Source organism: Pteropus medius, unplaced genomic scaffold, assembly GCF_902729225.1.
Source record: "Pteropus medius unplaced genomic scaffold, Ma_sr-lr_union100, whole genome shotgun sequence".
Lineage (NCBI taxonomy): Eukaryota > Metazoa > Chordata > Mammalia > Chiroptera > Pteropodidae > Pteropus > Pteropus medius.
In genome coordinates, this window is record NW_024349800.1 from 36,446,366 (window position 1) to 36,460,243 (window position 13,878).

Here is a 13,878-nt window from a genome sequence, read left to right on the forward strand (position 1 = left end):
AATAGAGGCCTTCCCTAGTTCTTTGGAAACAAGATCCAAGTTATAACATTTCCATTTTTGCCTAAATTTTCAAGAAATATAACCATCCTATAAATAGGTGCTAAGATCCAACTTCTTCCTATTCTCCATTTCATACAGCCTTTTATCATTTATAATGTGGGCCTTGAATTTTAAAAAATTAAACAGTTGCCTTTTTATGCTCCATTTGTATATACTTATGAAAGTTATCTGTTACAAATATTCATATCTTACAAAAGACCATTAGAAGAAGAATCTTTTCTACAATGTTTTAAAACACTCATTCAGTCCGTTTGAATACCTCCAGAGATGGAGAGCTCCCTACTTACTGCTGAAATGGATTAAACTGCTGATGAGTTCTATTAGAGGCTTTTCCCATATTCTAAATTAAGCTTAAAGCTGCCTCTCTATGACTTCTACTCCTGTGATCCTAGAACTGCCCTAAGGGGCCACAGGATAAGTTCTCCCCATATTCCACTTGATCACACTTTAATTTCTTAAGATAACCACCAAGTCTTACCAATCTCACCTACTACTAAGGATCCTGTGCTATGGTCAAGAATAATTGAGGCTGGCTCCCTGGTGGTGAATATAGAGAGAGATTTGGGAAACCTTCTGATTGATTCACATCTGTGTTTAGAAAGTCTTTATTATGAGAATCTGAAATCCTGAGCATTTACTAAATCATAGCATCTTGATATACTGGCAATGCGATCCAGTTGCAGGCTAGACACCTAATGAATTTTTTTTACCTTCAGTTGGCTGGTTAGTAGCAGGGCCAGGAACAGAATCCAAGTTTCTGATTTAAAAAAAGGAGTTACTCCCATTACATCTTACCATAAAGCTGTTTAATGCTGAGTTAAGTGCAACTAATTGGGGCCTTGAGCCCAACAGTAATGAGGCCCTGCAATAATCAAGGCTCCCATGGACTTCATCCAAGTTTAGAGATGGCCCTTGTTCCCAGTCTGGTTTTGTGTCGTCTGAATAGCAGGACAATGCTCCAGGCTCAGTATTACCATATAATGAGGCTAGCTAGGAGCCTCATGTGAACTGGGCCAGCTCTCAGCTCTGAGCCCATTTTACAGAAACCTCTACCCTTGAATGGCTTGTGGCTTACTGGGGTGGGCAGGGCACAGCCAGTACTCTAGTTATAGATGCAATATAAATATATGAGTACCTGGTTGTACAGAAAGACACAGAAGAGTGTGGGAGCAAATACAGTATCATGACCCAGCAGGTGGGGGTGGGTGGGCCAACACAGGAAGGCCTCTAGGAGGAGAAAAACTTAAAATCCAATTTTGAAAGAGTACAGAAGTAGTTGAATAAACAGGGAGGGGACAGGGTATTATAACTGGTGATTTGGTGTGTGTGGAGGCTCTGAGTACCAGGCAAAGAAAGCTTAAGCATGCGAGCCCACGCCCACCTGTGAAATTGATTGTATACTGGAATATGAAACAACTGATTATCCAAAGCAAAGTCATTCCAAACACCTTGTTTATCTCAATAGTTTCCTTTTAAAGTGACACTTTTTCCTGTTATTTCATTTAGTCATACATTAATTTATCCGACAAGTAAAAATTATGCCCCTCCTGTGTACCCAGCACCTAATCCAGAACTCCCTCTGCATTTCCCCATCCATTAAAGGCAGGTGCAACTTGCTTACCCCAGAGGAGGATCACATAAAGGTAGGTTCCAGCAAGGTCTCTGGGCGAGTTATTTTAATTAAAGCCCCAGGAAGCAGGAGAAAATTAGCACAGTGGGATCAAGTTCAAGCACCACTCAATACTTGAAGGTATTTATAGAAAAACAAACACAAAAACTAAAAAATCCAATATCCTGACTGGTTGCTTTTTGTCTTCCTGGTATAAATTGGTTCTTGTTCTCCTAGCTGAAAAACACTAATGCTATCCATTTGACCTTCTGCAAATGATTAAAGTTGGGGCCAGAAAACCAAGGCCTGGCTCGGCATTGCCCACCAAGTACCTTCTCAGCCCCTTTCCCAAAAGAAAGAATGAAAAAGGAAAAGATACTGAACAAAAAAGAATTCAAAGGCATTGACTTTGAGATGGACTAAATGGTTGGAAGTTGGGAAAGGGAGAAATCAGTAGATTTCCCTTTTAATTTTCAATCAGGTAGAAACTGGTGCCTGCTCAGCATTGTTCAGAGGGTATGTCACAGGTCTTGTTGTCTCTTGCTACTTAAAGTGCTGTCTGAGGACCAGCAGCATGGGCATCTCCCAGGAACTGAGGAGATATGCAGCATCTCAGGCCCCACCCCAGGCCCACTGAGTCAGAATCTGCATTTTCAAAGGAATCCACAGTGATTCACATCAAACTCTTTAAGCTTCATTTTTCCTATCTGTAAAATAGAGATAATAAAAGCTAATTGGCAGATCTATTTAGGCTTAAACAAAATGATCTCTATACAGAGATTTGGCATAAATTTTTTTTTTCTCTCCTACTTCCCCCTTCCAGGCATCTGGCTGTGAGCAAACTTCTCCTGCTTTTGACTCAGAACTAGAGAAAGAGAAGGGGCTCTTAGTCCCATCCTCTCTCTGTGTACAGAGGAGGCAGCCAAGGCCCAGGTGGAGTAGATGACTTGTTGCTGACATGCCCTAGCTTGGGAGCTCTTGGAGGGCAGAACCTAGGTCTTTCTCATCTTTGTTTCTCCAGCTCTTACCATGGTGCCTGGCATGCAACAGACTCTTAGTATGTTTGTTCAGTCAATTGGTGTATCAAGTAATTAGCTAATTGTGGAGCAGGAACTACAATGCAGGTGTCTATGAAATCCTAGTTCCAATAACATGTAGATACACTTGAAAGTGAACTGAACTTCCCCTGAGTTCACTCTTCCTGACAATGCGAAAGGAATTCATACCCGGCTAATAGTAGAAGCCTCTGAATTAAACCACCATTATTTTCAATGTCAGGAAAGAGGCAAACTTGTGCACCTGGAGAGTAGGAATAACCCATTGGCATCCAGGTTGCCCTACTTAACGGAGCAGAAGGTACTACAGCTGGTGAAGCTACTCAGTCTGTGGAGATGATCTAGACTAGGACAAGTGGAAGCTGACCCAAAACACTGGAGAGTGCTCCCTGGTGCCAATAAAAATACCACTGTGGGATTGTCCGTCGCAAGAGATGTGAGCCTCTTGGTAGCAGCAGGCTTAGGCATGCAGAGGCAAGTCACTAGAGTAAATGCTCTGCGCACATCATTTATTCATCACTTACCCTGTAGAGTCCAGCTACCTAGCCCACCTGCCTCTCCATATTGCAGCACTCAGTCATCCATACGAACACAATCTGAAGAAATCCCTAATTTCCAGACATCTCGTCACAAATCAGAGGCGTCTGTGGAACAACACAAGGCATCATACCTAGGGTTCCCTGTTCTCAGATGTGTCAGTCTATGGATTCAGTGGATCCTTCCTTTCTGACAGGCTCTTTTGGAGCCTGTCATAGACTCTGGCCATGGGCAAGTCACTGTCACTTTGTGTATGGGAATGGTCACATTTCCACCTAATTTTTTTTCAAAATGTCTCATTGTTTTAGTAGATCATATGCATACATGGGAAAGAAAAACAAGATTACAGGCATTGCAAGAAAGGTTCCTTTTATTCTAAATTTACCCTTTCTCTTCCACAGAGGCAACTGTTGTCCTCAGTGTGTTATGTATCCTTGCACAGAAACCCTACACACACACAGGCATATCCACTGGAATAGAAAGCCCATAGGGCAGGGATTTGCTTATATTGTTCATTTCTGTGCCCCTAGCACTGAAAAGAGTAACCTGGCATAGGAGCCCAATAACTATATGTTGAATAAATGAATGTATAAACCAGGGTATAAACCTGAAAAGTTCAAATTTTGGTAAATCAAGTCCTAGTCCACCTTTATCTTCCGACTGGATGCATCTTCAGTGGACAGTACCTCTGTTTCCTCGCCCAAGGTAAGAGGATACCTGTTATTACCTGCCTTTCAGGGTTGCCATGGAGAACTGATGAGGGCATGTAGAGGTGTTGGTGGGTGTCATTTATGAACTGCCTACTCCAGGAAGAGCCCTCAAGTAGAAGGGAGTCTCCTCGATGGTCCCACAGCACCCTGTTCTACCAACAGCCACCCAACAGCTGAAACCAACATTACTGTATTGCACTTACTTGGTCTACTGCTCACCTCTTTCTGTAAGAGTACAGACACCTAACAGCAGGAACCATATTCATGAGCTCTACACTCCCAGGGCCTAGTATATCTTAGATAAGCAAATAAGCAATGCTTCCAGGGAAGGAAACTGAGGCCGAAGGGGAGATGGAACAGGTGATTCAGAGACATTTGTTATCATGTGTGTACATGGGCAAATGCACACACCTTCACAAGCCAAGTTCACACCAAAGATTTATAATCAAGGAAGAAGATAAAAGCCCCAGCGTCAGCAGCTCAAATAAGATGGTGAATGCACTTGATTGTGAAAATGTGAATGTTTCAACAAAGCTAGGTAATAAGGAATATCAATAAAATTGTCAGCACTGGATAAAAGAATAAAGTAATTGGTCCTAAAAGACAATTCTAAATTAGGTTAGATTATTGGAAATACCCTTTTTGTTTCAAGCCAAATCACAAGATATCAACAACAGTAAATGATTAAATTATGGGTCACTTTGACTCAGTATGATCTGAGCTGCAAAAATGAATTTCCCAAAAATAATCTTTATGAGACACAGAAATGATATATAGCAGGAAAGCAGAGACAGAATTGGGGATCATGCCAGTAAACACAGGGCTCACTTCTTGACTAAAGATCTATTATAAACCCACCTTTTCCATAAGCTTATTTCTTCAATATGACTATTCCTTCTTAAATTACTTCATTAGTAAAGCAGGCACACAAGACAATAGAAAATACACATCTATGCACCCCTAATGGCAGAGCAGAAGGAAGCTTTAGGAGTGATCCTAAAGAGCTCTGCTTCCAAACACTCGGGATTCAATTTTCGTTTTTCATCTGCTAATAGTTGCCATTTGGTGTTGTTAACCATGGATGATTCATTTCAGAGGAAGTGCTGTGCATCTAGCGCCTATTTGGAAGGAAATGAGGGGTTCTTGGCTTATTTCTCATCAAGTACTTTACTATTGTCTCTTTGTGACATTATAAACCCCTTGATGGGTGTTAGGTGCTCACTGCTTTCAAGCCGATTCCTCTTGTCTCATCTGGTGCACATGGCCACTTCTAAGAACAAGCATTTATTCTTTCAGGAGAGAAGATAGAGCCAAATATCTGTCAACTAAGGGGCACACTCCCTGAGTCTGAGTATCAGTGGCAAGTAGTTATGCTGGGAGGAAGGTGGAGTACACGTTATAAGATCAGTGTTTTTTGAACAGCTGGATTTTGTTATTTTCACTCTTATCAAGCACTGAAGCTGTCTCTGTACTTCACATGCTACTAAAGAATCTAACACATCCATGCATGTCTGAGGAGACTGTATGGTGAGCCAGACCAGGATCTCATTGCCTAAGGCATGTCACAGCAGGGTGATCTCACAGGAGGGAGACCTATCAGTCTATTGGAGCCGGTACCTGACTTTGAAGTCCCCTGTTTAGGAAGGTGAGGGCTTTCTTTAACCTCCCCAGCAATGTTTCTCATTAGAGACTGAAAAGAACTTGAAAAGAGACAGTGGGAGTGTTGGGGATTGATACTAACTAGATAGGCTGAAGAGGAAGAGAATGATGAGGGTGGCAGAGTGCTTCCCATGGGACTCCATGAGAATGATAAGGTAGAAAAGAGAGACACTGCAGAAAAGGCCACAGAGGGATGCCTGTACCTGCACTTGACCTAATTGCCTAAGTCCCATGCTTTTAAAATGTGCTCTACTCAATGTCCCAGACACGACCAAACTTGACCTAGAACGTTCCTCCTTCTTTGGGGCCAAGGTGGGTGAGAGGCCTTGACCATGAAGACATATCCTTCAACTTTCAAACACAGCTTACTCATTTAAGCATGGAAATTTCTGCCTGCAACACTGAAGACTGTCTTTGTTTGAAAGCTCCTGAGGATCACAAATTGCATCTACTTAATTTCTCATGTCTATCCGGCCTTAGCTAAAAATAAGAGCGTCAAAGCTACCTTTGACAGCAATGACATGATTCCCTCTGCTCAGAATGGCCTCCCTGCTTCTTCCCCGTCAATCCAGGCTACCTATCTTTTCCTTTTCAGCCCAAGCCCTGCCTCTTCCTTGAAGTTTTCCTGAGTTATTCCAGCCCCAATTTATTCCCATTTGGAGAATTCCTAATAATACCCAACTGAGCACTCAATATGATATTCCCTTGCACTATTCTCTAATACTTTTCTCCCACAAGTAAGTCTGGGATTCCTAATTCAAGTGCAAGCTTCAAGGCCATGTATTCTTATAAATGCCATCTCTCATTTTCCACCTACCATTCCTCAAACCCAGGACAAACACCAAGCTGGGCACATTTATTAAAGTTGCTGATGACTATTGTTCATATGAACAAATGGTTCTTTTTAACTATCTTCTGGTTACAGAAGGCATTGGATAAAATAATGTAAATTTTTGAAGGAAAACGGTAAAATTCTTATCAACTGAAGCTTCAGTGGGACTCTAGGCAGAGTTTCAAGAAAAGTTATCCCTCTATTTCAACCCTGAAGGCAGTGCTCTAAAACTCGCTATGGACACAAGTAAGAAAGATAACTAACCTGTTGGGATTTGAGTCAGGTCAGTTGCAGACCAAGACTTAGCTATGGGTCCACCTTACAGAGAGCCTGAGAAGCAGCTGACCATTCCTGAACTGGGACCAATGGCATTTTCATTTCTAAGAGGGTGGGAAAAGATCTGTTTATTTACAAAACAGACTCTGGGTCACCTTTGGGTTCAAAGCTAATAATTAGCTTTATAGTTCTGTAAACTTACTGAAGAAAAGAACTAAAAAAAGAGAAGTGAGGAGGTCTTTGCCACATTGGCAAACTCATTATTGGGTCATGATTTAGAATGGTGCACTGGATTGTATCCTGGGGTCTAGACCCAACATCTGGTCATGTAATCAACCTTGTGGCCTTGGGCACATCACTTGACCTCTACATGTCACCATCTCCTACGTGGAGGTCAGGTACTTCTACTATACACATCATTTCAGAATGGAGCAAAGCTGGTTTGATGTCTGTCTGTCTGTGCGACTTGAAAAAAGTCCAAAAGAGACCTGCAAAGATGAGTTAAAATTTCTGAACTATCCCTTCAGAAAAGTTAAGGGATTTGATTGATTCAGCCTGAAGAAGAAGGATTTAATAATGGTCTTCAAATGGATAAAGGGCTTTTATCCAGGGCCAGTGAGAGTATGGGGACCACATGTTCTCAGTCTGTACTGAGCAGAGAGGCCAAAGCCCACACTCTGACAAGGAGATATTTCTAACATTAAGGGCCACAGGACACAAACAAGCTAGAGAACATCCTTCTGGTAAATACTTCATTGGGAGAAGGGTAGAGAAGGAAGAGGTGGGGAGCGGGGGGCAGGGAGGAAGGGAGGTGAGGGAGAGAGGAAGAGAGAAAGAGAGAGAGAGTGTCAATGAGGCAAAACTATGGCAAAACAATCTCATAGCCCCTGCCAGATATATTAGTCTATAAATTACCTCTTTGTCACCCTGCTCTGTCCTTGGACATTCTGAACATGTACATCCCAGAGTCAGAAACCTACCCTCAAACTATTTCTCTGGATGACTTCTCGGTTTTTCCAAACCTGCCTGCTGCTCCTTCACAGGCACTGGGTTAGAGCTATCCCCACCTCCCTGCCCTCAGGTCTCCAGGGCCTTAGGATATTTACTGAGCATCTCCTATATGTGAGGGCACTGTACTAAGGCACCATTCTTACAGCAATTCTATCATAGTACCTATCATAGATACTATTACCCCACTTATGGATGAGAAATCTGAAGCTCTAAACTACTACACATTAGAGCCAGGATTTAAATCCAGGATTGGTGGATGCCTATACTCTTTCCACTCTGCTATCTATTTTAGAGAGGAGACTGGATGCTTTCTGCTGCATGTGGTTGAAGAAAGAAGGAGAGAGGGGTGGATCTTGTCCCCTGCTCCTCATCTGTTTCCACAATATACCATCACTCCAGAACCTGATTTAACTGCATTATTTGCAATGTATGTATTGCAAAAATCATTCAAATTATTTTATGTATTCTGCATTTTATTGGAAAAACAGTTTGGTAATCCAAACATACCAGCGAGGCCTACTTCTTTCTACTGTTGGTTTAGACTCTGCAAAACTCTTCCAGGTGAACGCTATGCCTGGATGGGAGGCAAGGGAAGAAGAGTCTGGAAAGCTCCAGGTCAGATTAATTGCCCCTCCTCTGGGAGCCCGCAAATCATGAAGCATTGTCATATTATTATAATGAATAGAAATAATATACAAATTATGTCACAACAAGAAAGAAATACTAACTAAAATGCACAGCAGGAAACAAGAGTTTGCACATTTGAGAATTCCATTGCTATTTATGCTTCTGTTACCTGGGATAATTATGCTCTGATTTAAGTCTCTGGTGAGTCTGTGGTGCCATGTTTACCAAGAAGCCATGCGGTTCTTATGATAAAAGCAAAACACTAAGAGGCTTCTGAGACTGGAGGATCACAAATGAACATTCCAAGAAGGTTTACTACTTGGGATGATGTAGGGAAAGTGCCTCACACAGTACCTATTAAAAAGAGTCTTCTTTTAACCCCTTCTACTTGCTCAGATACTAGCCAGCCCTCGGCCTTGAGCTCGGAGAGATGTCTATTCAAATTATACCAAAGGGCAAAATCACATGACCGGAGATGACCGTAACTGTCATCCAGCCTGACCTTCTTACATCTGGGGTTAGGTTGCCTGGTTTAGCTAAATACACACTGGTCAAATCCCATTATGGTGAACTGCACAGGACATGCAAGCAGTGGAATTTTATTAGACAGTTAGAAATCATATTAGCTCCCGCTCTTACAGACGTCAACATCCAGGCTTTCTACAGTGTGTTAGCAAAATAAAAGAATCCTTTGGCATATCCTAGAAGATGGAGGTATATTCACACAGTCTCAACCCCACACCTTTCTCTGAGCTCTTTGGTATTTGCACATGTTGTAAATTTTGTGCAATTTCTATGAATATATTTTTTTCCATTGATGGGACCTGAGCATTTGAAGGGATGCTTGATGCAGAATAATACAGTGCTGAAAACACCAGCTATGCCTCATTTCGACTCTCTTTTCATCCTCTCATGGAATATAGAGTGATGTACTTCCACTCGAGACAGAGACTTAGACAAGAATCTGTGAATGTCTATAGACTAGCTGTGACAACCGTTTTCACACTGGATCCTTCTCACAGAGTCTAGGTAATAAGTGTGTTAACTACTCATCCTCCACTCCTCTCCTTGCCCTCCCACCCCTTCCCAAAACAAAACTATCTCTGGACCAGGAGTTCTCAAGGTCCCAGCAGCAGGAGAACACAAATAAAGTACAGCAAGATCAGCTTCTAGGAAGGGATTGCCGGAAGTCCTTCCCACCATCCAGAAAAGGAATCCCAAATCCAGCAACAGCAAGAAAAAAAGAGCAGAAAAATTTCTCCTTTTCTTCAGAGCAACACATGCTAGCACTTTACAGATTCTGGCATGTGTCGGCATTTCTGAAGTAAACTCTATTTTCTTTAGATGAAAGAGATAAAAAAAAAAGTAGAGTAAAAATTCAGCCCAATGAAAATTGCTTTAGCCATTCACACACAATAAGCCATAGAAGCAAGAAGAAAAAAAACAATTACTTCTGATTTATTTATTCATTCATTTGTCCATATCTTTTCCCTCTAATGTAAAAAAAGACGTCTTCTATAATTTTGCAAGTCATTAATCTTTTCAAAGAAAAAAATAATCCCAGCCTCCCATTGGTTGCCCAGCATCGTGGCACAGGAAACACATATTTATTCAATTATCCCATTGCATATAGATTATGTAAGGAAAAAAGAGGGATTGCTCATCAAATGTTTTGCTAGTGTCTACAGTTAGGAGGCCACTGTAATATAGGCCTACCTCAGAGATATTGCGGGTTGAGTTTTAGACCGCCACAATAAAGCAAGCATCATAATAAAGTTAGTTGCAATCTTTACTGGTAGAGGGTCTTGCCTTCAATTTATAAAAAAAAAAAAAAAAAAAGGCAACATCTGTGAAGCACAATAAAGCAAAACCCGATAAAAGGTGGCATGCCTATACAGTTGACCCTGGAACAATGTGAGGTTAGGGGAACCAACCACTTATATAGTCAGAAATCCTCAAATAACTTAAGTTGGCTCTCCACATATGTGGGTCCCCACTGCAGATAGAAAATATGTACTTTTAAGTCTGGTGAAACTGGACTCACATACCATGTTAAAAGTAATGCAAGTCTTCACCTTACTGGATGCTTTATTTCTTAATCTGAGTGAGTGGTGGGCACACTGGTGCCCACTTTATTGTCCTATGGGTTCTTTTGTATATCTTAAATACTTCATACTAAATATTGCTAAATACCCAAATCTTCTACAACAGATTCTATTCTGGGCTGTTTAGAGCTGAGAGCAGAGAAACAAAGTTGGAGATACCAAAATGTACTTGCAACAAAGAATGGAAAATGTAAGAGACCAATTTTTGAAAGGATATTTAAAGTTTTAAACCCATGACAAATAATTTCAATCTATTAGAAGAGAACCAAATTCTATTACGAGCTCCCTATTCACACAATTATTGAATAGCCATTGAAACTGGATGATAAATCAGCCAAATAAAAATCATCAGGCATCACAGTCAAATGCATCATTTGAGCAGTTCCTTTGAATTTGCTTACATAATCTCCCCTCCTATTACTGAACCTTAAACTAGAGCTTCTTCCCTAAAGTAGGGGAGACCATCTGGGGTTGTGACTTCATGCCTGTAATCTCCAGAATTCTGGGAAGATGCTGTTAAAGGCCCAAGTCTACTAGCCAGGCCCCGAGGGAGCTGTCTCTCCCGTTGAGCCACAGCCCCTAAACCCCATTTTTCCTCATCACCAAAAGGAACCAGCCTTGGTTTTCTGATCTTGCTGGCATAACATTAAAACCAACCATTCTGTCCCCCTGCCCACAGGATAGGAAAAGAGGAAAAATAGTCCCAATAATTAAATTTCAGTCCTAATTCCCAACCTTCCTAGAGCCCAAGTCTGCCACCATCTCCCTGTTCCCATTTATTGTCTAGTCTTCCCTTTTCCCCTGGCTGCTCAGTCCTCACCACCCTGCGAGCCCCTAAAGGTAGTACATGGGCAAAGACAGGATCGAGAGGAGAGGGTATAAGAAGAAGAAAGAAAAAAAAGCCAACTCTACGAGAACATCTATACCCTGTGTAATCAGCCAGTGAGAACACACATTCCCTCACCCCATTATTTCTCTTTAAGATCAGGGCTTTCCTCTGCATAAGGACTGGTTAGAAAATAAAAATAATTTTTAAAAAGTAACACTTCTATAAAAGCTCCAAATAAATAAGATTCTGAAATACGACACCTTATTTGTTTCATTTCTGATTACTGTTAGACCAACTGGTTTACTTCCTTCCCACCACACACACGCAAACCCCACGGGAGCCTCCAGGGAGAGCCTGTCACTCTGCTGAAGTCTGCCTGGCACACCAGCGTGCAGGAACGCCTGTTTTATTGGCTTCACTTGATAAGTCAAAAATCCTCCCTCTGCTCCACCAAAGTTAACAGATGGCTGGTCCTTTTTGGTATACAGGCATAAATAAGCATCTTCAAAATATCCTTTTTTAAAAAAAAAAAATGAGCCAATTAATTAAATGTCACTGTAAAATGTCTCAGCCAAAAAGGGAAGGGAGAAACTGGAAGACAAATGGTCAATGGAAGAGAACAAAGATAAGGGGTCACACTCTCCTACCTTCACCCGATGACCCGGAAAGATCGATGATCACATACACTCTGCCTTCTGGCTCCAGATCAATCTGCAATTAAGAAAATGACAGTGACTCTGTTAGTGTATTGTGGGGCCACCCTGAGAGTTCCATGACATTTCTACCCCAAATTGCTGAAACTTAAGAGTCACAGCTCCATTCAATTAATCGACCTACAAAGTGTCAAGTGCTCGGTGAACTGGGAAAGAAGAAGACTCTGCATTTATGGACTGTGTGTGATATTCTGGGAACAGTTCTAGGAGGTCTGATGCATACCCAGTAGGTTGTTCATCCCAGTAATTCTTCAACCAGAAGTGATTTTGCTGCGCAAAGGAAACACTGGCACAGGAGACACTGACAAAGGGAACATTTTGGGGACACAAGAGTATCCCCAAAAAGTAGACCTTTTTGATTGTCATAACTGAAGACGGAGTGGTACTACTAGTATCTAATATGTGGAGGCTAGGGATGCTGCTAAACATCCTACAGCACACGGGAGTGTCCCCACAACAGAGATCCAGCCCCAAATTCCAATGGTGTCGAGGTTGAGAAATCTGTGTTATCCCATTTTACAGATAAGGAAACTATGCTCAAAGTTCCAGGTAAGTAGCAATGCTGAGATTCTGCAAGGACTGTCTTTAAAAAACAAAAAACAAAAAACAAAAAAAACGTGTTCTTTATAGTACGCGAACTGCTCACAGAGGAAATAAGAGAAGCACAAGACACTATTCCTGCTTTCAAGGTGTTTATAGTCTCATTGGGGAGTTAAAAAAAAAAAAAAAAAAAAAAACAAAACAGAGAACAATGTTGACCCCAGCTTAATAATGAGAGATAGAGAATAACTGATAGAGAGTCCGGTGAGCCTGACATCAGTGTAGAAGACTTCATGAAGGCTAGGAAGGGAAGGCATTCAAGGTAGAAGAAACAATATAAGCAGAGGCTGGGAATGTGCATGGTGCTCGTATGACACTGAAGGACCCCCACACTCAGGTTGTGTGTTGGCACATGCATTTTGCAAACCCCAGATTCTATCAGGGTTGTAAAGGGAGAGGCAATATTGCTGGTCTTACCATTGACCTTCTCCACCCACCCTCGCTTCCTCCCCGCACCTCCAAATCCAGCTAACTACTTCTGTACACAACCAGGTAATGAAATCATATGATGGGAGAAAAGTCAGAGGGGCTGGGACTCTTACAGTTGAGATATCTTTGCAAGATCTGACCTATCCTTACAGAAACTGTGTCCTCCAGGAGACAGGGTGGTACCTGCGGAAACCCTGGATCACCAAGAACCCCCAGTAGCCTACTCCCCCCCACATGATTCCATCTGTCTAATGGGCTTATACATGCTAGGCTTGTCTCCCCAACAAGCTGTGAATTTCTCGAGGGTAAGAAACACTACCCTCCTTTTCTTTTTCATTGTCCTCAGAAAAGAGCTGACACACACTTAGCAAGCACTACTTACAAAGGGTCATTCTGGTGAAAACCTCCTCCTTCAAGACAGAGGTCAATTACCACCTCCTCTCTGAAGCCTTTCCAGATATTCCCAGTCAGAATTAACTACCGCCTCACGTGTGCTTCCAGAGCACACATACATATCTTAACCATGGCTCCCATTAAAATGCCCTCCATGGTCCACAAGTCTATCTCCCCTGCTAGACAGGGTATGAGAATCACATGTGCATCCTTAGTTCTTAGCTCACTGTCTGCTCATCAGGAGACACCCAATAAACATTTGAAAAAGTGGAGAAAGGCTCTAGATTCAGAACATCCACAGCTTATTCTGGATCATTCGCCCCTCCAAGACTGCATCCCCTGAAAGGAAGACGGGCAGGTGATCTATACCAAAGTGACATTCAAACGAGGTGAGAGAGAAAAAGAGGCAGCTGCACCATGAGCACCCCATGCT

General features: G+C 42.0%; 1 protein-coding gene across 2 annotated transcripts in view; it reads right to left on the minus strand.

Annotated features, from left to right (window-relative positions):
* The window catches only part of PRKCE (protein kinase C epsilon), a 451,351-nt gene that overhangs the window by 274,078 nt on the left and 163,395 nt on the right, over positions 1-13,878 (minus strand). For both annotated transcript variants that reach the window (XM_039887262.1, XM_039887263.1), the window contains one exon: positions 11,958-12,021. In XM_039887262.1, the coding sequence (XP_039743196.1) occupies positions 11,958-12,021 (64 nt within the window). The remainder of the gene's footprint in view (positions 1-11,957; positions 12,022-13,878) is intronic.